General features: G+C 47.6%; 1 protein-coding gene across 1 annotated transcript in view; it reads right to left on the bottom strand.

The window, feature by feature from the left end:
* Positions 1-25,808, bottom strand: part of CTSH (cathepsin H) — a 130,142-nt gene extending 104,334 nt beyond the window's left edge. The window contains exon 1 of the mRNA XM_069624183.1: positions 25,648-25,808. Coding sequence (XP_069480284.1) covers positions 25,648-25,729 — 82 coding nt within the window. The 5' untranslated portion in view covers positions 25,730-25,808. The remainder of the gene's footprint in view (positions 1-25,647) is intronic.
* Positions 25,809-27,730: the final 1,922 nt, after the last annotated feature.

Genomic DNA, 27,730 nt, shown 5'->3' with positions numbered 1-27,730 from the left:
TACTTCCATGAATCAGGGCCTAAAGCTGGGCAGCCGGTGTCGGTGAGTGTGGGTTCGATTTGAGTTGCATGCTGAGTGTTAGGGAGCTATGAGGCCTCAGTAGTTGGTGTTCGGCTTGGTGCTCCCGAGTCTGGCACCCAGGACGCTGTAGGAAAGAGGAGGGCCCGTGTTGCTGTGAGTCAAGGTGCAACATGGGTGCGGTATGGCACGCTCAGCTCGGTTTCAGTGAGTGAGGGTCTCATGAGGCTGCAGAAGGAGGTATCTCTCTTGGTGGGAGTGGCCATGAGCCTCGCCAGGTTGTCCTACTCAGGAGCACTCATCTTTGGGTTCGCATGGCATGAAACGGGGATTCTCTGCCTACAGGGACCTATATGATCCTTGTTGCACTTCCTTTAGTTTAATGTCTCCTGATCTGAGTCTTAAATATCAACTGTTTCTATCAGCTGCACTGGGTTAGTAAGACACTAAACCTGTAGCTGTGGACCAAATTAACTATACAAAATCAACAATTACCCAAGTTGCACTCATTCATTACATATCATTCAAAATGTTGTATGTATAAATCGACGTCTCTTTGAGAAAACCCATTAAGAGGTTAGCTACAGAAGGGGAGTCTTTGGGCCCCATAGCTATACCTCTCATGTCGATAAATAATGTCATTGCTGAAGGTAGAACAATTATTTTTTAACGATGAATAGGTTGCTCCACACACAGTAATAATATAACAATGATGATGTAGTGATTTTCTCTTTTTTCTTTTAATCCTTTGCAGCTGTGATTTGTGATGATGGTGATGAATTTGCAAATTATTTTTGTGGAACCATATATTTTTGTACGCATAGAAAGCCTTGAAGAAGCTCACTGGGGGCCACAGTATTTATATTTGGACTTTTAATGCGAAACACGTGTTTTTGTATATTTCACATATTGGCACACCAGTTACATGTATAACATTAATATTAAGGATGTGAACAATAGATGTGTGTATTGTAACCAAGGAAATAAACATTATCCTTGGAAGAGTCGATTGAGTGTTGAGTTTTTGAGTCGATTGAGTGTTCGAGTTGTGACTATGTGAATCCATCAATCAATGAATTGAGTAATTCATAAATAACAGACAAAATATGAATTCTCAATGATGTGTAATGCTTTAGCTCTCCCTGTGTAATTGTTGGTTGCTGTTGAAATCACCCCAATCCTTCCTTGTGCATTCTTTTCCCCTTGGCCATAATCCTGAAAGAACTGAAATAAGGCAGGGGGCTGATGGTGCAGAGGGACTGGAAGCCATCAGCCCAGTAGACACACAATGACACTGAACACGGAGATCCGGGGTTCTCACAGGATCAGAGGAGGGTACCATTGGTTCAAAGAGGGGGTCAATTCTACAGATCCCCAGGCACTGTCAATAGTGCAGAGCTACCAGTGGAACAAGCTTGGGGGGCAGGCGGCATAGACGTCAACATGGAAGCTACATAGTAAAATCTGCCGGTCATTGGGGTCTTCCAGCTCTCTCACATATAGACCAGAGCATTTGGTGGCCATTGGGAGTTTATGGGGTCCCAGCAATTATTTATTTATTTTGACATTTGTATAGTGCACCTAACCCGGAGGTATCTAGGCGCTGTTTTTGACAATGCTGAGCATACACGTTACAAGGTTGCACGAAAGTTACTGTGAGGAGCATAGAGGTTACATGGTTACAAAAAGTGCTTGATAATACTGTACATGAGTTACAGGTTGCGCAAGTGCGAAAGACAGAACCTATCATTCGCTAAACTTAAGTTTTGGCATGCATGTCGTTTTTGTTAAATTGTAGGTTTCTGATGCAGTTATTTTAGAAGTTCTTGTGAGAAGAGCCACGTTTTCAAGGGTTTACGGAAGGTCCAAAAGGAGGCTTCTGACCTTAGAGTGGCTGGTGAGTTGTTCCATAGTTTGGCAGCTACCACTGAGAAACTGCTGCCTCCAGATTCCTGAAGCTTGAAGCGGGGGGTCGGGAGAAGAGTAAGTGAGAGTATGCTGAGCGTGTAGGTCTAGTAGATTGGTTAGGGGAGAATTTGTCTGCAAGGTATTTCAGGGCTGCCTTGTGTAGACAATTGTGGGTCATAGTGTTTTGAAGAGGATTTGCTCCTGGAAAGGTAGCCAATGGGAGTTCCATCTAATCAAGGAGATGTGTCTTTTAGGTATGTTTAAAGCTGCTCTCAATGCGTTGTTTTGGATCACCTGCAGTTTTTCGATATTGTAGTTCACGGTGCTGGCAGAGAGGGTATTACAATAGTCAAGTATGGACAAGATGAGGGCTCTAGCTAACGTAGTACAGCTGTCAGGTGACAGGAAGGGGCTGCAGGCAGTGAGGAGCTTCGATGTGTAGGCTGCCGCCGAGGCTGTGGCGTTAACTTGTCTAGTCAGAGTGAGGGCTGAGTTAAGGTAAAAACCAACAGTTTTTATTTCCTTTGACACTTTCATAATATTGCTGTCTAGATTGAATGATTTGAAGGAGTCACAGAGTTTATTGAGACAGTGTTGCAATCCAATGAGAAGAAGTTCATTTTTTTCGTCATTTAGACAAACCATGTTGGGCCATCCAGGCCTGGATGGTTTGACAGATTATGTTGAGTGAATCAGAGTCAGTGTCATAAGAGCCGGAGATGGGTATGAGGATTTGAGTGCCGTCTGCGTAATTAGTATAGGTGATGCCCAGTTCGTCAAGACGGTCGGACAGAGGTTTCATGCATATATTATAGAGTGTCAGTGAGACACAGGAACCTTGCGGTACGCCACAAGTTACTGGGGCTGGTAAAGCTGCTGAACTGGATGAGAAGAATCTCATAGTTCTGTCCATGAGGAAGGACTGTACCCAATTAATAGATTTCTGGGAGAGGTGGCCCGCGTTAGATGATTGCCTAGGTCAAACGCTGCGGAGAGGTCAAGCAGGAGGAGGAGAACTAAGTTGCCCTTGTCTTTTATTTCGTCCATTTCTATTTTTAGGTCAAGTAAAGCGGTTTCAGTCCCATGTCTTGGCCGGAAGCCAGATTGACGAAGGCCGAGGAGACTGTTGGTTTCAAGATGGTTCTGGATCTGGAACTATGCTGCTCTAACCAGAATTTTAAGGATGAAGGGCACTGTCGTTATAGGTCGATAGTTATTTGGTGTGTTAGGGTCTAGGGTAGGTTTTTTTAGTAATGGAAGGACCCACGCATCTTTAAGATTTGATGCAACCGTGCTACTTTAAAACAAGGCCTTGATAAGTCTAGTGATGAACAGTGTTAGTTCAGGCGCACAGTCTTTGATTGGTGAGGCTTGGCAGATATCACCTTGGAATCTTGAAGGTTTGAGACTCGCTATGATTTTTGAGACTTCCTCGTTTGAGACAGGTGTGAATTCGAAGCGTGCGCAGGTTTTATGGCTAGCGGGATTGATGGTTTGTAGAGGTTGGGCAGGTGTAAGGCTGATTTGTTTAATATCTATTTTTGATGGTAAGAGGGTTAGGTGCGATGATGTTTGCTGCAGGTGCTTGAAGCTTACTTGTTTTGGCATTTCAGCATGCATGCTCACTTAGAGTGCTTGGAAGCACGCCAAAGGTGCCATGTGTGAGCTATATGAAATACCACAAGAAGCAAACAGAAAGGGGACCTGCTGGAGGCGGCACCTAAACGGGACCATGACTTCAGTCTCCCAGAAGAGGCTGCTGTGAAGCTTATCCCCGCCATGGAGGTTTCTGGCTGCATATTTACCAACTCGGAACTTCCGTTTACTTAAGCTACACTAGAATTTCAAGTGCAAAATATTGTGGAAACTTCCCGCTGTAAGCACGGTAGGGGAGAGCAATAGAAAGGCGGCATTGTGTGAATTGTGGGTGTAGCCCCTGCTAGTCTCAGTGATGGGAGAAAGCTCTGTTCAAGTGCGTCACTTGTTAACCATTTGAAGACCCTCTCACAGCCTGAGGGCCCTACCAGTGCATTTGCTTTTGTCATAGTTTTATTTTGTGCCGGTAACATCTCTCTCTGGGTAATGCAACAAAGCAACCTTTTCCACTGACGGGGAGTGTAGCGTTTTTGGACCGTCTCGCCCAAAGGACACTTATCCCTGCAAAGTTGTGTAATGTGTCCCTAAACCCAGAAACCACACACAGCTGTGCAGTCGACGAATAATGAAAGCGACTGATCACATGACCTTGCTCTCAACGCTATACTGAGAAGACAAAACGAGCAGTAAAAAGGAAGGCGTATAGTCCATAACAGCTGCACAAGGAAGGCAATGCTAGTAGCGCGATGGTGAACAAGAACAAAAACTGATCATGATATGATAGGTTATTTATAAGCACAGAGCTGGGGATCGAACCTGTGGTGCTCCATGTCGTCTTGCTTCCAAGGCAAGCACGTTGCTCCTGAGCTATCCTCCAGAGACATTTTCCCTCAGACTAAAAGAAATCAGCCAGGGCTTAAATAAAGCATAGAGTGGCACAGTGTGCAGACCTATAGTTTCCCTAGGGTTGGGGTCTGCAAACGTTGGCTCTCCAAATGTTTTGGACTACAACTCCCATCAGCCCTAGACAGCATAGTCGATGGTGAGCGTTCATGGGCATTGTAGTCAAAAACATCTGGAGAGCTAAAGGCTGCATACCCAAACCTAGGAGGGCTTTGATCGCCGGAGCGCTTGCTTGGCCCCATGTAGTTCTCTAAATCAGGATACATGAAAGCTAGCACTATTTGATGACCAGGCGACACCACCATACAAGGGACCCATTTTCCAGTAGCGGGAGCTTAACTATGGGTGCAGTGGACTTGCCGCTGGGTGGCACGGGTATGCCCAATAGAGGGCTCCATAGGGGGATAATAACCAGGAGCATTGTTAGTCGCTGCTAACTGTGCATGATATTGATCATAAGTGCAAGCAATGACATGCTGCTGATCAGGCTCTAAAAGACATTTGGGCCTTATTTACAGATCCTTTTTCAATAAAATGTTCATATTGAAAACTCTTTTGTAAACCAGGCCCATTGTCTCTACGTCCACTGGTCTTTGTCCCGGTCCATACTTAATTAAGAAAGCCAGCTTTACCCACTCTAATTCCAAAAGTCCTTTTGCCTTTCCATCATCTTAATCTACCCAGTAGCTGAAGTCTCTGATTAGGGAGGGATTGCAGTGGGAGAAGAGGGCAGCCAAATGCAGAGACAGAAGCAGGGGGACGTCCTTACCCATCTCCTCGTCTGATGCAGAGCCCAATGAGGGGACAAAGGGAAAGTATTTGGACAAAGACGCTGTGGGGAGTCCTTAATAATATGGCAGGTCGCATGGAGTTCACAGAGGTCACGCCTGACCCTAATGCCAGGCGTACAGTGAGGCAGTTCAAAGGGACCGTCAAGAAGAGATTCCGTCTCCTCCTTAAGGACAAGATCTGGTAGGAGTGGAAATAACCTGAAAGGATTTTGGTTCCTAGGTTTATGGACAAATGTTACCCTCCTGAAGGAGAGGAGCATCTCACCCTTTCTTCTTGTAAGTGGACTCCCTCGTTTCTAGCGTGACGGGTCGTCCTACCATGTCCTGAGAGGAGGTGGCATTGAGGGACCCAGCGGGTAAGAAGGTGGATGGACCTCGTGAAGAATTAGGCGGATGCCCGCTTGTCTCTTCGGGCACACACCTATGCCTCTTACACATTGCAGTCATGATTGGTTGACTTTATCAAGTGATACATGGAGATAGAGGAAGTATTGGATTGCACAGCACTCCTGGATGACATGTATCACCAAATAAACTTTCTCACAGACTTACCGTTTGATTGAGTGGGGGCAGCAGTGCACCATGGTCACCTCAGTCTTGGCCATGACTGTATATGAGGGACTGGCATACAGCTGCTTCCCAGGTGGCTGTCACCCTCCATCTTTCTTTCTAATTGCAATACTTTTTGGGAAGCAGCTAGAGGAAAATATCCACAGAGTACACAAGGAAAAGAAGTACTTGGGTACTTTTCTCTGAAAGTAGGGTTCCCGCTCCTTATTATCCAGGGCCTCCTGCATCTGATTATCTGGGACCTAGACAGCGGGATCAAGGGGTTGGCCATGATTCAGGGAAAAGTAGAGGGTGCCTTCCCAGAAGACGACAACAGTTAATTACCCCACCAAAATATTCTCGCTCCAGACTGGGCAGCCATCCCACCGTCTACACCGGTCACCAATCACCAATGGGCCCACACTACCTGGGACCTGAAAGTCATTCACAGAGGGATTCCTATAGAGTTCAGTTCTTCCCTTTGCAGCACGGGGACAAGGTCAAGGCACTCGAAGAAGAGAGATGTCCTAGAGTAAGCAATCTAGAATGTCTGGAAGAAGGACCCCATCTGCCCAGTCCATTCATCCATTCAGATTCCTGAGGTCTGGGCTACTACTCCACCATCACCCTGGTTCACAACTCACCTCGAGGTAAAAGGATAGTTCTCAAACCCAAGAGGGTGAATCTCCATGTCTCAGTCGTAAAGTTCAAGATGGAGTCTTTCCAACTAATCATTCTTCTTGTGCCCCCTGGGTACTCGCTCGCTTCACTGGACCGCTGATGTTTATCTGCATGTGTCAATCAGGTCTGCCCACTGCATGCTCCTAAGCTTTTCAATGGGCATCCAGTAGTTAAATATTTCTGTCCTCCCTTTTGGGGCCAGATCGTCTCCAAAAGTGTTCACAAAGATTCTAGTACCCTTCGGGTGGACTGTGCACAAGGAAATTGGGATCCTCTACCCATACTTGGACAGTCTTTTAATACAGGGTCCCTACCTCTCAAGCACTGATTCTAGCATATCAAGGATCATGACTAATTAATTACTTGCTCTCAGATTTCTCTTGAGCAGTATGAAATAGTCACTGAACCCGATTCCAATTCAACGGAGCACAATTCAAGACATAGCTCAGGAAAGTACTCCTGATAGAGGCCAGGAGCATGTGCATTATCCAGGAAGTGTCGAGCATCTCTCAACCTGGAACTGCCAGGCAGAAATTGTTGAGAATTGAGCAACTGATGGAGGCTGAAATGTTATTTACTCTCTCGGCTTGGTTTTATTTTCACCCCCTCTTAAATCACCTCCACCATCAATGGACCTCGATGTTCAGCAGACTTGGAGATGTCAGTCCCAGTCACTACTTATATCCGGCCTGATCTGCAATGGTAGTGGATCCATCGAATCTCTGGAGGGGGTTTCCCCTCAACCCTCTCCTTTCCGTAATGTCTACAATAGATGTGAGCGCCAGGAGGTAGGGGCCTTCTTAGCAAGCACAACTATGCAGGGATGGTTGTCCTCTCTGGAATCCCACATATCCTCAAGTTGGAGGGAATTGAAATGCATCTGACGCTCCCTATTTGTCTCCCACTAACTTGTGGCAGGGTTTTTTCGCGTCCTGACTGACAACACCATGGCTGTATTTTACATCAGCCACCAGGGTAATTGAGGTTTTGCCTGTTGGCTCAGATTCCCCTTTCTATGGGCTCTTGGGCACATCAGGGAAGTGGAGAACATCCTAGCAGCTCCTCAGCAGGGGGTTCTCAATATCTCAGAACATGACCATCAATGCAGTCTCCTTCCGGATGGTCACAACTCTTTTTGGCCTCCTAGAGATGGACTTGTTTGGTTATCCTTCCAACACCAATCTCCCTCTTTTCTGTCGAATGGGCCAAGAGACAGGAGCATGGGAGGAGCGAAGGTGTGCCCATTCCATTGCCAGGCATGCTCCCGTATGCCCTCCCAACCATCCTCCTGATTCCTGGGTTTCTGCTCAGGGTCAGAGACAGCAAGGCCAGGATCATACTAAGTACTCCTTACTTACTAGGAGATCCTTGCTCACACCCTTGATGCAGACGGGCATAGTCCATCTGCTTCTTCTCCCCTCGTCTTTACCTCCAATCTTGCTCCATGGGAACTACGAGATGATCAGCAGCTGCCAACGGGCAGCTTTGCTTTGAAGTTGGAAGATTGGACCTCCCAGGTTAGGGGCTCTCGGGCTGCCTCCCCCTGACCATACAAAGCTCCAATCGGCCTACTAGTCGAGGGTCATTACCCATCATTAGCAGTCTTTCATATCCTTGTGTGGAAGGAACAGTCTACTTACTTCTCCTTAGTTGTGCCTCCCATACAATAACTCAATTTCTTCAAGTGGATTTCGATCTAGGTCTAGCCCATTTTATTCTCAGAGTGCAATTGGCAGCTGGCCATTCCTTCAAGGATCTCTGGTTTGATGCCAATCTTAGGGGTGACAAATTATCCCAGCTGTTGAGTAGCTTATCCATCTCACGCACCATGATCAAGCCCATTTCCCCTGCCTGTGACCTTTCCCTGATGCTCAGGGCTCCGCAAGTTCCCGCTTCGAGCCTCTACACCTAGCAGGTTTGAAACAATTGACCTTGAAAAGTATTTTCATGGTGGGCATTATTTTGGCAAGAAAGATAGGAGGGGGAGCTTGGAGCACTCCTTCATAGTCCTCCTTTTTCTGGTAGCTTCTCCTAAGGCAGTCACTCTCTGTTGTGACCCAACCTCCCAGCCCAAGGTGGTCTCCACTTTTCATAATTGTCATCCTGGATCTTCTGGATAGCCTCCTGGTGGAGAAGAGAGAGAGGACCTGTCATCCCTGGATCTTTGCTCCATGCCTTTCTTCTATCAGAACAGAACTGCCACTTTTCAAGCCAAAACGACCCAAGGCCCAGTACGGCCGTATCTCCTGAATTGTGCTCCCATGTCCACCACCTTCTTGCTTGTGGCACCTGGTAATACTTGTGCAAATACACCATGCCATTTGGCAATGCATGAACTGTAGACACCATGTACAGGCATCATATCGCACGCTGATTGAACTGCATGTAGCAAGGAGATAGGATGCCACAGAGGTGACTAACGGCACGCCCATCCGGCACCCACAGGCACCTCATCTGACAGTGATCAGGGTGCCCAAGCACCTCATGGACAGCCACACAGAGGAGGAGAGTGAAGCCATACCACACTGTTGCCCAGCAAACAGCATCAATGGCCATGCAAGGCACAGACGCAGTGAGTCTGCCACCTGCCCCTGCAGCTACTCCTGTTGCCCCTACAGAGGTACAGCCTGCAGACCCTGCAGCTACTCCTGCTGCCGCTACAGAGCATAGGCACAGCCTGCAGGCTCTGCAGCAACTCCAGCTGCCCCTACAGAGGTGTCACCAGGACGTCCACCTCCCCCCCCACTCGTCCCTCATGTACATGGGCGGATCTACGGATGATGATGCCGGGCTGGAGGACGGGACACGACAGAGGGAACATCTGAGCACACCCACTACCACCGTCCCTCATTCAGCCCCTGCGGCATCCACAGCCCCCCTCCACCACCCATCCCAAGCATCAGAGACATGGATGCACAGGTACGGTGCATTGATGAACGGCATGACAAAATGGCGGACTTGCGCGCCAGCACCTGGAGAAGGCCAGGTTGATGCGGGAGGAGACATGATTGATCCATGAGAGCGTGCAGGCCACCGGCCGGTTCTGTGCACATGTCCTGGGCTGTTCATCCTGTGCAACGGGCCTGCTCACAATGAGGGTCCGGGGGGGAAATTAGGCCATTTCGGCACTGGCTTAGACCCTCACCCTGTCCCTGCAGGCAGCACTAGAGTGCAGGAACATGGCAGGTTCAGACCCGCCCTCATCAATCACCACACCTACCAGCTCTCAACAGAGCAGCCCGAGGTGCCGATCCATGCACTTATCAGGCACTCTAGAAAAGGGCAATTCAGCTGCTAAAAAGCCACAGAAGTGAGTCAGACACAGACATCAAGTGACACTGATGCTTAATGGGGGCTGTTGTTGGGATGGTGCGCACAGGAGGGTCACTTGGGGATGGTAAATTGGGGATGGTAAGTTGGGGAGGGCCAGTTGGTGAGGGGCAGTTTGGGGGGATAGTTGGGGGGATATTAGGGGGATATATTGGGGGGGCGATGGGCCACACATTTCCTGTTGTTTGTTCATGCACAAATACACATGGTTCTGCATATGAATTAACGTCCGGACATTCAATTTGTGTGGTTGAGTGCTTTATTTGTGCGCCGATACACATGAAGTGTGTGCCATGAGTCGTGTGCAGGTGCTGTGTGCTCAGAAGTAGTTCTGTATGAGTTTCTGGCGGACTGCACGCCCATCCACGTCATCCCTGTTGTGACGTTGTCCCATGTCTGCAGCTGCATCCACTTTGCTGTCATCTTCATCGTCCGCCGGAGCCATATCCATGTCCGGGGGCAGGGGAATGTTATGCCTGATGCACATATTGTGCAACATTGCACAGGCCAGGACTATCTTACTCACTTTCACTGGCCTGTACATCAGTGCCCACACCGGAACGGGGAAGGCAACAAAACCGTGCCTTCAACAGTCCAAAGGTCTGCTCAATTGTTGCCTTGTTCTGATGTACGCACAGTTGTACGCTGTTTCCTGGTGGCTCTGTGTGTGTCTCACATGGGTCATCAACCATGGTAGCAAGGGGTAGCTGGAATCGCCTGCTTGGAAAGGGACACAGGGAGGTCCATGTCATTGAGGTGACTGGGCAGTCCATGCATGCTGGGCTGTAGATGTGTGAAACATGAATCTTAGTCTGTGCGCTTGCGGCCCATCAATCACCTTGCTGCACACTGTGACAGGTAATGCTGGTCAGGACATGTGTAGGATCAGGCTCACAATTATGGGTTGGTGGTGGGTGGGCATAGTGAGGACATGCTGTGCTTTGAGACATAGGAGTGATGCATTCCGGTACCTGTGGTGCATTACATGTGCCTGTCCATCAGTGCCCAGATTGTGCTGGTGTGTCCTTCCGTGTACTCATGTGGGACATGCCAGTCATGGGCACCCACTCATGCGTGCAGATTGTGTGCCTCCATTTGCATGGTGCCTGTTGGCCATGCGCTGGTGACAGTGGACCCCCACCCCATTGCCCAGTGCACATGCAATGTGGTGCGTGTGTAGATCCTTTGACTCACCCAATAGCCAGGTCCGCTGTCCACCATAATGCGCCATGTACCCAGGCAGCGTGCTATTGTGCAGGACCATGGGGTCATTGTTGATCCCGGAAGCGTGCGCAGCAGTGTGTGATCGTCATGTCTGCATCACAGACGACCTGCACATTCATTGAGTGGTACAGCTTTCTGTTCCGATAGACATCCTCTGCGGCATGGCCAGCCACTAGCTCAATGTGCGTGCAGTCCAGTGCTCCCAATATATTAGTCATGCCCGCAAGGGCATGAAGCGGACCATGGTCAAGTTCACCTGGGCCTGTGTCATTGGTAGGGAGATGTGCTAGGATGCATGATGCAAGAGGCCATCCACGAACTCCACAAGCAGTTTTGAAAATCCCGGCTGAGAGATGCACTGCAGCTCCCCGACTGTGTGCTGAAATGTGCGTGTGGCAAGGAAATGCAGCACAGACACCACCTTCAACATGGAGGCTATGGCAGTCCGGATGCCAATGCCGCTCTGCATGTCGTCCTGGATGAGGTCCACTATTGCAAGGATGGTCTCCCTGTTCAGGTGGTAAAGTGTGTGCATCTGCCTGCCAGTCAGGGACCAGGGTGTGGCCCTTGTGAGGGGTATGGGTGCACGCCTCCGGGGCACTACTTGCTGCCCATTGTTCCTCTGCATCCTCCTCCTCCTTCCCTTATCCATGTCGGCCTGTTCCCACTGTTGCACCTCCTGCTTATAGAGCTGCATTCCTGCATGCTGCGCCTCCATGTCCATGACTGCTGCTACGAGTGGAAGCATGGTTGTGTTGGGAGGTGTGTGTGGTGTGGGTGTGGTCCTTTTCAGCAGTCCCTGGGCTTATTGTGTGCAGTTGGGTCAATTGGGTACACCTGTGGCCTATTCCTGCACACCTGGGCCTGGTTACCGTCTGCTCCGCCTGGGCCTAGCTTTTCCAGTGGCACCAGCATTTTTGTGGCAGTGTTTCTGGGAAGTCTCCTGTTGTAATGCCGCCTTATTTCTGTGTGCCGGTGTGTCGGCATTGGTTCACAGGGATCCTGCAGTTTACGGTATCTGTGCTACTGGTAATGGTAGCTCGGTGTGCACTGTTACCGGCAACGCTGTTGGTGGCATCCTTTCCTGTAGTGCAGTGGTTCCGACAATCGGAATTACCGTCACATTGTTTCCAGACCGCCACACTTGTAATGAGGGACACTGTTCTCTGCTTAAGCAGAGCAGCCAAAGCCTCATTCTCATAAACTGAAGCTGTCCCACTGAGCTCATGGGTTGTGCGTGTTGTGATTAATCAAGCTCAGTTTGCATTACCTGCTTCGAAGGTCACATGGTTGACTCGCTACCTGCAACACATTTCTCAAATATAAAATGTTCTCAAAATCCTATTCATGTATTGCAATGCAGCCAGGACCTACATTGGTGCTAAGTGTCCCTCTCCCCTTTCTCGTAGGTAGTATATTTACAAGAACGAGGGTAATTTACTCACTGACTGAATTGTTTATATATTGAGAGAGTAATTTATTTGAAGGCAGCCATTTATGCATTTACAATGTGCAGACTAAATGCAAACGCGATCACTTGAGACCATGTTGAGTGACCCAAAACACATGTGTTGCAGCGTCATATGATGTATTGTTTGGGTCAAGCTGCATCCTCTTTAGACCATGCCCAGCACTTAAACCAAGCTCATTTATCAGAGCTATGACTTTATTTCATATCCTGCACTGGTCTTTGCAATGCATGCTTGAGGTGTGTGTGTGTGTGTCTCTCCAAATGAGGGGACAGCACGAGGGCCGGTTGAGTGTGTGTGAATGTGGGGGGCAAGAAAGAGTGGGTCCCATGATAAGAGGAGCCAGTGTGGGCCTAGGGAGAGGGGGAAGAGTGGGGCAAGCTGAACATGTATGGCATTATGTAAAAAGCCAAAGTGAGTCTTTAATGTGGGGATACTTGTCTTCCAACATGGACTTATTTTCTTACAGTGGCATGGAACTTTATGTTATCATTATGGGCAAAGCCAAAATGATTAGTGCTTTTAGATCTTCACACTGCTCTACATAGATGCAGTCAGTATTGACATTTTTTTTTTACAGTGGCATAGTATTTATTTACTGGCATTATGAGCAAAGCTAACATGATGAGTGTTCATACACTAGCACAATGTCCTACATTGGTGCAGCCAATTTGGACATGCTTTCTATTATTGACATGGCATTTCTACAGGCATTATGGGGAAGTCTAACATGAGTGTTGTTATGTTGGAAGAAAGGCCTGCATTAGTGCATCCAGTTTGCATACATTGTCACTGAGAATAACTTTCTGACAGCTGTGATAATGCACCCTGCGGCACACTTTTGGCCAGCCTCTGTTGGGAATACAATCCCCACCCAATTTCGGAGGTTTTAGCAACTAAACCATTGTTGTATTGGGTACAGATTTGGACTACTCCAGAACAGGAGAAATATAGTGCTGCTCTGGAAGGTTTGTTAAGCATGATCCGGCCAATTACCCTGGTTTAAGTTTGTTTGTCTGGAGCTCATGCTATCCCCTTTCTGCTCCCCTGTGGCCCACATGCCAAACCACCCACCATGTTCACCCATCCCTACCTGGCCCGCTGTATAAGAAAACTCACCAAGGAAAACCCCTCCCCTGCTTATGATATGATATGATATTTCATTTATATCGCGCTCATACACAGGTGTTTCAGAGCGCGACAAGGCAAGGGAGGGGAACAGGGGAGAACGAAACAACGATCTTACTAGGCCCAGTGACATTGAGAACGGGCAAGTGCATGGGAGAGGGGAAGGGGAAAAGTGCATGGAGGGGAGGGAGAAAGTGGAAAGTGCAGAGCAAAGGAGAAATAATCATAACAAAAATAAATAAATAAAAAATCAGCACAAAGTGGTAGTGCAGCCAAGTGGCAAGTGCTAGGTTTGAGGCAGCAGATCAGGTGGGTCTGATAAGTGCAGGAGGGGAAAAAGGGGGGGCTGTATTGCTACAGATACAAACCCCAGTGCAAGGGGTGGCCTGGAGGCAGTGCGGTAGGGTGGCAGGATGAGCAGGAACCTGGGACCAGAGACAGAGGGTGTCCCAGTGGAAGGTGCCAAGAGAGCAGATCAGCAGGGGAGAGGGGGGGCAAAGGCAGAAGCAAAGAGGAAGGTCTTGAGGTGCCGATCCTATGCTCTTAGCTGACCTATACTCCAAGACCCTATGGAGTGCCATCGATTCCATCGCTCTGTTGGCACCAAAAAAAGGCAAACCCGCTATCGACTCCAATTCCTGGTATACCCCTGATCTGACCACCCTCAGAACTGAAAAAAGACTTGCTGAAACTTGCTGGAACAGCAACCCCACAGAAGCCAATAAACACCAATTCTCTAACTTGTCCAAACAATACAAGAAAGCTATCATCCAAGCAAAAGCCAGCACCTTCAATACCAGGAACACCAAAGCTAGCTTGAAGTCAAAATAACTTTTCGCCATCCTCAGAGAACTTGAAAACCCAACCCCCCAGGTTACCACCCTAATGAAAGACACTGCCTGGTGCAATAGTATCCAGGAAGCCTTGTTGCTGAAAATTGACACACTAAAGAAGAAAATCTCCACTAAACAATCCAGCCTTGCCCTCCTGTACAGGCCCTCACCTGCCCCTACCTCAAATAAGCCTGGAGTCCCCTTATTCAGCTTCAACAAAATCACCACTCAGGAAACTCTACATATTCTACTCAGCCTCAAGCCCTCAAAATGTAAAGGAGATGTCTGCCCAGCACCATTCATTATGGGGCCTCCTTCGCCACCGGAGTGGTACCAGCCTTCCTAAAGGAAGCCTCGGTTCTCCCACTTCTAAAAAAAAAACCACCCTCGTCCCAACTTCTCCTATCAAACTACCGACCCATCACCATGGTTCCCTTCCTCCTCAAAATTCTCGATAGAGCCACATATATTCAAATACAACATCATCTTGAGTCAAACCGCATCCTCGGGATGCGCCAATCCGACTTCCGCCTAGGCACGGCATGGAATCTGCGCTCTTAGACCTGAAAGATCAGATGGATGAGATCAGAGATGATGGAAAGCTAGCCCTGCTTCTCCTCCTAGATCTATCCGCTGCCTTCAACCATGTCGATCATAACATACTATCCCAACATCTGACATCCTCAGCCTCCTTCTCTAAGGAAGCAGCCTCTTGGATAGCCTCCTTCCTAGAAGGAAGAGTGATGAAAGTCTTCACAGAGAATGCCTGTGCATCACCTTCCCCCATCATCTATGGGATGCCACAAGGATCCTGCCTGTCACCCACGCTATACAATATTTTCACAAAACCACTCTTCGACCACCTAGACTTACTCGGCATTGCCTACACCAATTAAGCCGATGATAGGCAAATTCTCCTTCCCCTCTCAGGGTCCTACCTCTCTGATGCTGCCACACTAAGATCCACCTATGCCACTATCCAAGCCTAGATGGCCACCCATGGGCTCTGCCTCAATGATGAAAAAAAGAACTGCTCATCAATGGTTCCACCCCAGCTGTAAAGAAATTGGATCCTATGTACTCAGCCTTCAACATAGATGGCTCAGTGATCACAGTTTCCACCTCTGTGAAAACTCTAGATGTCTACCTCAACTCTACCTTCTCACTCACCCGTCAAGTCAATGCCATCTGCTCAGTGGCTGTCTTCTCCACCAAACTCATTAATGCTGCCAGACCCTTCCTCACCAGTGACAAATGTCTAACTATCGCCCGCTCAGTAGTGAGAGCTAGGCTAGATTACTGTAGTGCCCTATTTGCTGGCACCTCATCCCATAATCTACAGAAACTCCAGACTATCCAAAATAATGCCCTCCGTGCTGCGCTTAATATCCCATGTTCAGAGCACATTTCTACTGCCCGTAGAGCGGTCCATTGGCTTCCCATCAGAGAAAGAATCTCCTTGAAGATGCTCTCAATAACCCACACATGTATCTCCAAGACAGCCCCTCCATACTTATCACATGAAATCACTAAATCTCAGCCTACCAGACCTACTAGAACCCCTTACTATCACAGGCTTGTGCAAACCAAATTGAAACACGCAAAAGCAGGAAGTTCTAGCTTCACAGTTATGGCAGCCAAGCAGTGGAACTCCCGCACAACCGCTCTTAGAGCTGAAGATTCCTTCTGGGCCTTCCCCAAAGCCCTCAAATCTTGCCATTTCAAATAATTTGTCTATGTCAACCACCTGGTATTCTGCCTGTCATTGCACGAATGTTGTCTGCCTTTGAGCCCCTTATAAGCCTAAGCTCACCGCCTACGGGCCCTGTGTAACTTGTTTCACAGTGCCCTGATGCCTGAGGGTTTGTGTAGGCTTTATAAATGAATAAATAAATAAATAAATAAATAAATAAATAAATAAATAAATAAATAAATAAATGAGGCTGGACCTGTCTGATCTTTGGGCCCATCCTAAAGGAATGATCCCATGCACTAAATTGTTGGTCAAAAGGGCACGCACTGATGTTATTATCACCCATATGAAGCAGGCCTGCCTGAATCTGAGCACTGATCATGTGTACCTCGAAACTAAACAAGTGCCGGGTTTTGAACAATAGCTAGACAGGGTAACCCTAGGATATGCTTGTGCTCTTTTTTTCAATTACGTATTAACATGCAGAAACTGGCCTCATTCACAGCCAAGTGGAAGCCCGCCAATGATGCCGGTGCCCGGTTTGCGGGGCTGCGCAGGAGTCCATTATACACTTTGTATTGCTTTGTATGGGCTACAAGGACTTGAGATCTCGTTACCTAACTGTGAGGAATTCGACCATCCGCACGGTGGGTGTGCGCTCGCCTGGGTTTTTTTAAATTTTAAAAGAATTGAATGATGGTAGATGAACCTCCGGAAAATGTGTGGGGCTAATCTGCACACATTTTCCTATGCTCACCACACGACATACACATAGACCTGTGTACTCTGGGTGGACACAGCCCACAGGCGCCGTCATATTTAGTTGTGATATGACAGCCAAGAGTACATCAAGGCATCTCAGAAAGGGGAGGGAAAACCTTCCTCCTGCCATGGCCCGCCTAATTAACTAAGAAAGGCTCCATGGATCCGCCCTGTCCTTTTGTTAGCACTGCTGGTGGCAGCTTCGCATACTAACCATAGTTAATTCAAACAGTCCCACGTGGGGCCTGGCTGCAGGACTAACAAAGGGGACAGGAAATCCCAACAACCTTTGATATGCACTGTGTCAACCTGAAGCCAGCTCCCGCTCCCCAGTATCAAGGGCATTGAACCTTCATGTCTGGGACAGCTGTTTACAGTAGTCATCCGCCCAGGGGGGGCCCATGCAGAAGGTATGAGTATGTGGTTTGGCGGTGACTGAAACTCTGGTCTCGACGCAGCTTCAAGGGAGACCTGCTGCTTTAATAAGAAACCACAAAGAGCTCAACTAACCAGAGAGACCCTTTGATCCACAACAGACAGGAAGAAGGGTGGGATTTAGTATTACATGTTTTCACCCTTTTAGCTTTTCTTTTGCAAAGCACTCTGGTTATGACCTCAGGCATACAGGAGATTTCTGGTACGCACCAAGGATTGGTTCATTAAGGTAGGCGTAGCCTACACCAATCACTGTTGCGCATTTGGCTTTAAAAGCGGGCTGAGACTCTCTTTTGGGCAGATCATCTGAAGACTTTGCAAGGAGTAGCAAGAAGAAGTTAGCATTAGACCCTGGCTGAAGGTACAGTCTACATTACATCTTCCGCCATTGAAGGAAGGCCCGGAATTACAAGAGGGAAGTAAGATCCCTCCCTTAAACATCTCCCAGGGAATAGCGAGAGATAATGAATCCAGAAGACCCTCCGGCAGCTCCAGAATCGGTACCCAGCCAGCACATTGCGTGCCCTGCTAGGCTCTGCAGCAAGCTTCGTAGCTGGGGAAGTCCCAGAGAGTCCCTGCACCAAACTAAGGAAAAGGCAGCTGCCTACAGCATTCTCCGCAACGTTGAGTCGCCCGCCTTAAAGGATGACATGATCTCAGTGAAGAAGCTAGGAGGAGTGCATCGACAAGTATCTACTGACGTCCACCATAAAGAAAATTTTCGAGCTAGTCGAGCCCCTCTAGCTGCAACCGACGGCACCACTGACTGCTGTTACGCGGAAGTCGCGGAAGTCGCTAAAGCCGTCCGAGATGCCTCGACCAGTGCTTCAGAACCGCCGACCAGCCCTGAGACAATGATTCCTGACCCCGAGCTGCTGTGTAGGCTAGCCTGCAGCCATCAGCCCAGCCTTGCTCACCGAACTGCCTGCCACCTGATCCCCGCAGCTGTCTCCCTTTTTTAACTCTGCCACAGAAGCTGTAAGTCGCACTGAAACCGACTCGACCCTATCCTGCACCAAGAACATCTACAGCACAAGGTACATTGTGGTTCTGTCCCCCTGATCCTTCCTCGAAGGCCCCTAGTGACATTTTACCACCCGTTGCTCCCGTTGTGTTGAAACCAAGTATCCTTGAACTATTGAGATTATTTCCTTTACCGACTACCCTCCTGTCAGTATCGAGAGTGCAGCCCTTTTCCTTCTGTGAAACTATCTGTCCTCTGCATTCCTTTACAGTGTGGGTTGTATTTTGGAGTGTGTTCGAACTGTCTGTTGTGATAATAATAAAGTTGATATTTTTATACAATCTTGACTGGACAGTCCCTTTCATCACTGGGTAATAATTGTATTTTCATTGTTTTGCAACTAACCAACGATCCAAAACCTTGCGAGATAAGCCTGCGTTCCATCCACGTTCCTGAAATTGGACAAGGAGGTTTATAATTTGCTTGTGGTTCCAATCTGTTCAGATTTCTTCTTGTGTACTAGAGGTGTGGGTTTGATTGATGGTTTAGAAACTGATATTCATCCTGAGACCACTGGTGCCCCGGAAGTTGATGCGTCACACTAACCCTGTTATTTAGGCTAAAAAATGTCAGGACGACTGGCTCTGCACGCAACCTCTGTAAAAACTGTGACGATCTTAATGCTGTGTTCTTTGTTGCACAATTTGTGCTCCGAGCATGGTTGAGAAGATCTAAATAGCCCACCACTTCAATCTCTGGATATTCCTAATGAATATACTTCTTATTTATTACTGTATACGTTTTTATGCATGCAATGTACTGTAATAGATTTGATAATCACAAGACCTATGCTTTTATTACCCATTTTTAACATGTTTCATTAACTCTCCCGGTATGACCAGATTTTTTATTTATTTTTAACTTTTGTGTGTATTGGCTTATGTATTAACCTGGTAACTTGTTGTACACTTTTTGCTTTTATGGCTCTAATGACGAATACAGTTTTGTACAAAGACAATGTGATGTGTGCTTCCAGTTCCTGCTTCACGCGTAGGGTGGCCAATGGAGTCAGGAGCCATGGCTGGAGGAGAAGTTCACCGCCACGCCAGTGGCTTGTGAAAGGTACTTTTCTGTGTTTGTCATGTGTGTGTGTGTGCATCTGCCTCTCTGTGTTTGTATGCAGGCTCGGGGGAGCTGTAAATGCTAGCAACAATGAATATGTGTGGGGGCAGAAGGAGGGCTGGTTGAGTGTGTGTAAATGAGAGGGAAGAAAGGGGGTTCCCATGATCAGAGGAGCCATTGCGGGCCTGGGGAAAGGTGGGAAAGTGGGGCAAAATTAACATGCATGGCTTTATGAAAAAAGCCAAAGTGAGTGTTTAATGTGGGGATACTCTTGTCTTCCAACATGGACTTGTTTTCTTACAGTGGCATGGTACGTTATGTTATCATTATGGACAACGCCAATATGGTTAGTGTTTTTAGATCTTCACACTGGTCTACATTGGTGCAGCCAGTATTGACATTTTTCATTTACAGTGGGCTGGTAATATTTTGTTACTGGCATCATGAGCAAAGCCAACATGATGAGTGTTCATACACTGGCACAATGTCCTACATTGGTGCAGCCAGATCGGACTTGCTTTCTTATATTGACATGGCATGTTTACGGGCTTTATGGGAAAGTTCAACATGAGTGTTGTTATGTGGGAAGACTGGCCTACATTGGCGCAGCCAGTTTGGATATGCTTTCTTACAGAAGCATATAATTGTTTCTCTAGTATTATGAGCAACGCCACTAGCAGTAGGTTCTGTGTGGGGATATTGGAAAAGCCAGCATAGACATGTACTGTTATAGTATTATTACTGGAATTATAGGCAAAGCTAACATGACTATGGGCCTCATTACACGGATGGCGGTAGGGATTTACCGGTACCGGTAAAATACCGGTACCGGTAAATCCTTACCGCCTTACTACGAGGTCCCTTTGCGGGTTGGGGGATTTAACGCCTGCTTTTTGCAGGTGTTAAAATCCAACCCGCTAAGGGACCTCGGAGCTAATTACGGCACCGCAAAATTGCGGTGCCGTAATTAGCGCCTTCCCCATTCCCATAGAGCCCTATGGGGCAGAAATGGGAATGGGGAAGGGCAATGGTGGAAGGGGGATTTACCGCCCCTCCAACCTTGGAATGGGGCGGTAAATCCCCTTTCCGCCAAGGCGGTGCCGGTATTTTACCGGCATGAGCCATGGCGCTCATAGTGCCATGGCTCACCGCCTACCGTGTAATGAGGCCCTATGTCCTTTCATGGAAATACTGGAACATATTGGCGCAGACAGAATGGCCATGCTTTGGCACAGCCAGCAGGAATATTGGAATATATTTCTTGAAAAATACATCATAAAATGTGTTGCAAAATGCTCCGTTGCACTGTTGGTGACTTAGCTTCTTACCAAATCTTTCACAGAAAGTGTGCTGTAAAATGCACCATTTTAACCCATTATTTACAAAACTGTTCTCTGGGGAACCCCTTCTCTGAACTGTTCTTGGATGATGTGGGCTCCCTCGATGTGCTCACTCACTCATGGGAAATGTTTATGCCCCTCCAATTAAAACATTCACTAGCTGCCACTGCTCCTAGGGTACTCTCATTGGAGCCACAGAAGGTGGATCCTGTCTACTGAAGTATCACGCTAGATACCCTCAGGGTATACAAGCTGCAGAACTCCCCTTGGATTAGCATTCTTCTCTTGTTGTTGGTATAGCCTACTGCCACTCACTTCTGGCTGCCCAGTCACAACTCTTGGGTACTCTGGTTTTGAGCATGACTAGTGGTAGATATACTGGCCCAGCGTGTAGTGTGATTTTCTGAAGACCCCCTGGTTACTGTGAGTCATCTGGCCTAGGAGGGGTGAAGCCTAGCGTCATATATTTGGTGGTGAGAAGAGAGATTCCTTGATTGTGCATTGGGTGTTGGATGGGGTGCTGGTGGCGACTCTGGGTTAGTGGCTCACCTTGATGTGCTCTCCGCTGCGGGACACTGCCTACCAGAGCTCATATAAATATGCAGATGGAGGATGCGGTAAAGCAATATTAGTGTTTTAAGAGCAAAGCCAAGGTGTGTGTTCCTAGGTTGAGATAATGTCCTGGGGACAGCCTGCATTGACATGTTTGCTTGATGTGGCAAGGCATTAGTAGTGGTGTTAAGAGAAAAAATAAAATGAGTGTTCTTACATGGGATACCATAAAGCTACAGCATGCCTGCATGGCATGGCCTTAGTAATAGCATTATAAGTTAAGCTAAACTGAGTGTCAGAACACTGGTCTAACGGGCACAACCACCAGAGCATGACCATGTGTTATTGAAGTGGCTTGGCATCATTGCTGGGATTATGAGCAAAGCCAAATAAGGTGTTCTTGCATGGGATACAGTCATTGGCATGGCCAGCATGGGCATGATTTCTTGTTGTATTATTAGTGGCATTACGAGCAATGCCAAAGTGAGTGTTCTAACATGGGGATACTGTTATGTGTACAGCTAGCATGGACATGTTTTCTTGATGTTGCATGTCATTCTTAGTGACGTTGAGAGCAAAACCAAAGTGAGTGTTCTTACATGTGGATAGTAGCATATATGGATGGGCACAGCCAGCATTAAAATGTCTTCTTACATTCCCAAAATAATGGCATATTTTTTGTGCAAACGCGTCATCAAAATGCTCTGAAAAAAGTTTCTGTGTGCTGTGAGTAACTTGATATCTACTAGATTTTTTTCTTCTGTTACTTTCCAAAATATATTGTAAATTGTATTGCCTTTTACACACATTTAACAAAAATTGTGCTTTAAAATGCCCCATTTTAACTGATTATTTCAAAAGAATGTCTCGGGGGAGCACCCCTGCGTTTAGTTCCCATGGTTGTTTGGGGCACCCTCACGACGCTTGATCGCTTGCACAAATTCATGGGAAATACTTACACCCCTCTAATCCAAAAATGTACCTACCACCACAGAATGCCAGTATGCCCCTCAGGAGTCATTCCTCCCTCTCGCTTGCCCCCTGGAACCAAAATCCATCTTTCTCACTGTCTGTGACATATATGGTTGTGTTCTGGTGCGTGGACCCTCATGGACTGCTATTTAGTAACTAACCGCCTTGTGGCTGTGTTTTGCTGTCTAAGCCTCTGAGATCTCTGGAGCATACTCTGTATAATAGTCTGTTCCCAATTCTCTGCAGTATGCATTTAACTGCTTCCATGGTGGCTGTGCACTGCTGACTGCTCTTTTGTGTCTGTCCTCTGGAGTCTGCACCTCTACGGCTACTGTAATCACGTGGCTACACTTCTGTGTCTGTGTTCTGATATCTCACCCTTGTGTCTGTGTTCTGGGGCCTGCCTCCTAGGCCATGCAGGGGTCAAGTCCTAAAATAATGTGTGGGGGGACTCATTAACATACCAATTGAATGTGGCATCACCAGAAATTAGCATATCAAGGTGGTTATATGTGATTTTACCAAAGTAAAATTCAGAGTGGTAAGTTTTACCAAGGTACAAAATACTGAAAAAATACTGAATTGTTTCTTTTTAATTTGGGGTTCCCCACAAGCCCCCTGTTTTCCTACCCCTTTCACCCCATCCCCACTTTGAGAAACCTGAACCACAGCCATTGCTATTGGATACAGTTCCTGGGGGTGGACCAGTGGGGGTGGATCACCTGGATGGGGGTCTTCGGGGAGTGGAAGTGCGACACTGATGGGCTAGACGCAGTACCCCCTTCCTTGTAATACCTTTTCCCCCACCTACACTGTAGGATATTTCGAAGCTCTACCCCTGCCCCCTTTCTGACACAAACATTTTCTTACACTGTGACAGACCGTGACAGACAATGGACTAACACCAGAGCCGTTTACCTGACATGTCCAAACACAAGGGTCAGGCAGAATCATGCAATTGACAATAACCACACACACCTGACAGGGATAAAAGGCGGAGCATGAGAGCACACGACTTGCAAGGCCAACCGCACAAGGAAGTAGCTATTCCAGGACAGTTCAAACAGAGACAAAAGGCAGCGAAAGCTGAAAGAAAGACAAGGAGGGAGGTGCCCTTGCCCTTTTCAACCCAGACCCGCAAAGCCTCTGAAAAAAGGAAACATAAGACTCAGATTTACAGCTGACGTCTGGAGTAATAGATGTTAATGGTGCACAGGGTCCTCCAGTATTGACAACACAGTCGGGGAGGCCCACTAGCTACTGTGGTACCGTCCTTGACTCCAGAAGCAAGACAAGCCAACGGGATCAGCACAGCCAGTGAGTCGGAGAAAGCTGATAGCAAACTAAACTGTGTTGAGGCCCAGGTTGCAATCAGCAACATTATATGAAAGCAAGGAACTTTTGAACAAAGAACCTGTGTGTGTTTGAACTTTTGGGCAAACTCAGAAAAGGGCCAGCAGCAGAGTGGTCAGGTGCCACAGGAGTGCTCATTTGAAGGACTCTCGCTGGCCCCTTTGGTTTTGTGTTGAAACTGCAAGTACCAGAAGGCCCTAGGAAAGGGCAGGAATGAGGTGTAAGAGTGGTCCTACGGGGGTCACGTCAAATCCCTTGTACAATTGAAAGTCTCTGACCCATTGCCAAGAGAATGCTAAGAGAAGGAAAACCACACTTTCTGAAGAGATGAAGAAAATAATGAACTGTGTTAGGAATTCATGAACTGTGTTAAAGATGGCTATATGAACCCCACGGAGGAATGCCAAGGGAAAAGCTAAGATAAGTAAATCCTGCACTGTGATATTATTGATATCCAGATTAAAAGTCTGTAGTGAAACCGGCAGAGGGAGTCCCACGTTGCAAGAAGGATCCGAGCCTGGCAGTGGGAGATCCAAGAGGCGAAAACCAATCGCCCAATGTGCAAGATCACTGAATGAACTTTTGTTTGTTTGTTGTTTTGATCCAGCAGGCTTTCCAAGGCAAGAGACTTGAAGGATCTGGTATCGTTGAACGGAATTGTGAACCTCGTGCTGGAGAGGCCCAGGAGTGGGCCGTGCTCAGGAGTTGTGCCTTGTCCCGTGTTTAAAATGTGGGGAATGGGGACCCAGCCATACCATCCTGGCTTACCATTTTGCGAACACTTCTTTCTTTCTGGTGAACATTATCCCACATTATTTTGTAACATAGCGGTAAGGATTGGCAATAGTTTTTTTTAGTATTGGCCCTTTTTATTTGACAAGACACCACTAGGAATGCCTTATTATTATTTGATGGTCGACGCTTGCTCCCAACATAGATTTAGGTTTAGAGTAGGTGGTTTTCTCACCCATTATACAGTCTAATAAACACCCTTGAACTGTGAGCACTTGTGTCTGTCTTTACTGTTGCTACCATGAGTTCCTTACACCACCCATTTTAACCCCTTACCCCATTACTATACATATATATATATATATATATATATATATATATATATATATATATATATATATATATATATATATATTTAAAGTTTTCAGTATTTTCTCTGTGTTTTTTTACTTTGGTAAAAATGTGGCTAAAATGACTGGATACCATCAAGGTGCCCTCTGAAAAAAGTGGGGGGGACTCCTGAAAAAAGTTGGGGAACTCAGTCCACCCACGTGTACCTTCGACTTGAGCCTTGACCCCATGGTATATGTGCTCTTTTCATAGTGCCTCTTGTTGCTGTGTCCTGAAGTCTGCTCTTCTCTGACTGTTCTGCGGTGTCTGCCTTTTGTGGTTGTGCTCTGGGTTATTCTCCCTTTGTGGCTGTTCCCTTGGTCACTGCACTTGGTGCCTGAATCCTCGGTGCCTGTGTTCTGTTCTCTGCTCCTCTATGTTATGGTGTCTGTTCTCAGTGTACGGCAGTATCTGCCCCCCTTGTGGAAGGGGATCTGTGGCTGTGCCTGCAGACTGTCCCGTCTGTGGCTGTGCTCTTGTCGTTCCCTCTGTTCCCATTCATCTGCAATGTGACACTGTCTGCTTCTTTTGCCTTTGTTATGGTGTCTTCTTCTCTGTGACAGTGTCATGAAGTATGCCCTACGCTATGTCTGCTGGATAGTTTCTGGTCTTCTGTGACTGTGTTCTGGTATCTGCCTCCTGCGTGACTGTGTTCTCGTTCCCCTGTCTACTCTGTGGTCTGGTGTCTTGCCGATGTGTTCATGTGTCTGATTTGAGTTGTTCTGTCTCCTTGAGTGGCGTCTGCTCTCTGTGTTGGTGTCTGCCTCAGTGCTTCTAGGGTGCACCAGTATTTGCTCCCCCTCTGGCTGTGCTCGGATGCGGGAGTTCAGGCGCGTGCTGTGTGTTCTGCTGTGCGCCCCCCATGGCTCCACCGTGTAGCAGTGTCTCTTGCCCGCACTCACCTTCGTCCCCCGGCTGCTCTAGAGCCACGGAGAGCACCGCTAAAGAACCCAGGAGGAGAAGACGCAGCCCGGGGGTTTCCATGGCGAAGGTCACCGACGGCGAGCACCAGCTTTCTGTCAGAAATGACAGGCTCTACTTCCTCATGTGCTAAAACTCCTCCTATCACCCTCTCAGTATCCTCCCTCCACCGTCGACTCCCATTTCCTGAGTCCTCCCACCCTGTCTCGTCTCTGCTTTCTCTTTCAAAAGACGTTCACCCTTCTCTTACGCGCCTATTCCCTTTCTATTTTCTTCCTATTTTGCCCTGCTCTCTCCCCCACTTTCCGACTGGGTTCTGGCTGGGTCTCACTCATTTCTATGATTGCGTGTTTGTTCCCAGTCTCGCCGTGCTTTAGTGCATAACAAATCCCGAGTGTTGAGCAGTCAGTCAAGTTGTTAAACAGAGCCATGCATTTTCCTTTCGTATGCGTCCATTCATAGGGGCATTGGTCTGTGGGTAACTAATGGTAAATAATGGTTGCTTGGTTGTCTTTGGGCGTTTGATTTGATACTGTGATGGCTTGATGTAGTAATGTGCTGGACAGTACATTCGGTCATCGGAATGATGGTGCGCGGAATGTTTGGTGCGGAATGCTGTATTGAAGGGTGGTTCGGTCAGTGGCGGTTAGTGGAAGCTAACACGGTGTGTGGATTTCTACCCCCTGTTGGTGGTTTTGTTCGCTCATAGTGGGTCCACTGTTGGAATAATCTGGAGAGGTGCCATACCTGCGGTCAGTTTGCTCTGCTGGTCCCATGGCATTTCTCTGGGTGTTTGGTGGCTATAACGGGGCGGTGCCATACCAGCGGTCAGTTTGCTCTGCTGGTCCCATGGCATTTCTCTGGGTGTTTGGTGGCTATAACGGGGAGGTGCCATACCAGCGGTCAGTTTGCTCTGCTGGTCCCATGGCATTTCTCTGGGTGTTTGGTGGCTATAACGGGGAGGTGCCATACCAGCGGTCAGTTTGCTCTGCTGGTCCCATGGCATTTCTCTGGGTGTTTGGTGGCTATAATGGGGCGGTGCCATACCAGCGGTCAGTTTGCTCTGCTGGTCCCATGGCATTTTTCTGGGTGTTTGGTGGCTATAATGGGGCGGTGCCATACCAGCGTTCAGTTTGCTCTGCTGGTCCCATGACATTTCTCTGGCTATTTGGTGTGGGCATTTCCCTTGTGTAGTACCATTTTCGATTGTTGATTGTTTTTCCAGTTCATTTGGGCTTTTAGCAGGTATTGGGATGTGGCATGTGCGTTGGTCGTGTCATATTTTGTGGTATGGAGGGAGCAATGTACCGGTATGCGCTTTGGGACATTGGTATGGGTAGTTTCAGTATGTGTAGTGGTCAAAAGATGTTGGGACATTGATATGGGTAGTGTTTTTGTATGTATGGTGATGTCGAAAATGTTGTGGTACAGATGGAGCGATGGAGCAATGTGCGCAGTCGGCATTGGGACATTGGTATGGGTGATGTTTGGTATGGATGGTGATGTGGAACAAAGGAAGAGATGTAGTAATGTACTGGACAGTATATTAGGTAATCGGAACGGTGGTGCGTGGAATGTTTGGTGTGGAATGCTGAGTGCTGATTGAAGGGTGGTTTGGTTAGTGGCGGGTGGTGGAAGCTGGCATGGTGTGTGGATGGGCCAGTGTCGGTGCAAGCTACACTTAATCTATATGTGTAGAACTGGACGGAGTAAACGTACAACTAACTTGCCATGTGGTCTCAGCCTGGTAATTCATGTGAAGAACCTGCATCATTTCACTTGTCTTTGGGTATCTCAAGGTACCTGTTGGCCTTTCGTTATTAGTTAGTGTGATGGTTTGTCTGTCCTATGGTACAGTCAGTTCAGTCCCTATCACTGAGACTTGGCCTTTGGGTGTTTACGAGTGTACACTCATCTGTCTTCAGGATAAGACAACTGTACAGACATTTGCCAATTAGCGCCTATGACTTCTGTTGCCGAAAAATAGGTACTGTGTTGACTTCTGGAGATGCTGAAATGTTGTACTAGATAGCGTGGTGGCTTGCCTCTGACTGGCTTGTACAT

The sequence above is a fragment of the Ambystoma mexicanum genome, chromosome 11 (assembly GCF_040938575.1).
Source record: "Ambystoma mexicanum isolate Mex_15411 chromosome 11, UKY_AmexF1_1, whole genome shotgun sequence".
In the NCBI taxonomy this organism is placed as follows: domain Eukaryota; kingdom Metazoa; phylum Chordata; class Amphibia; order Caudata; family Ambystomatidae; genus Ambystoma; species Ambystoma mexicanum.
The sequence above is the reverse complement of the archived record's forward strand: the minus strand, read 5'-3'. Positions and strand labels throughout refer to the sequence as shown.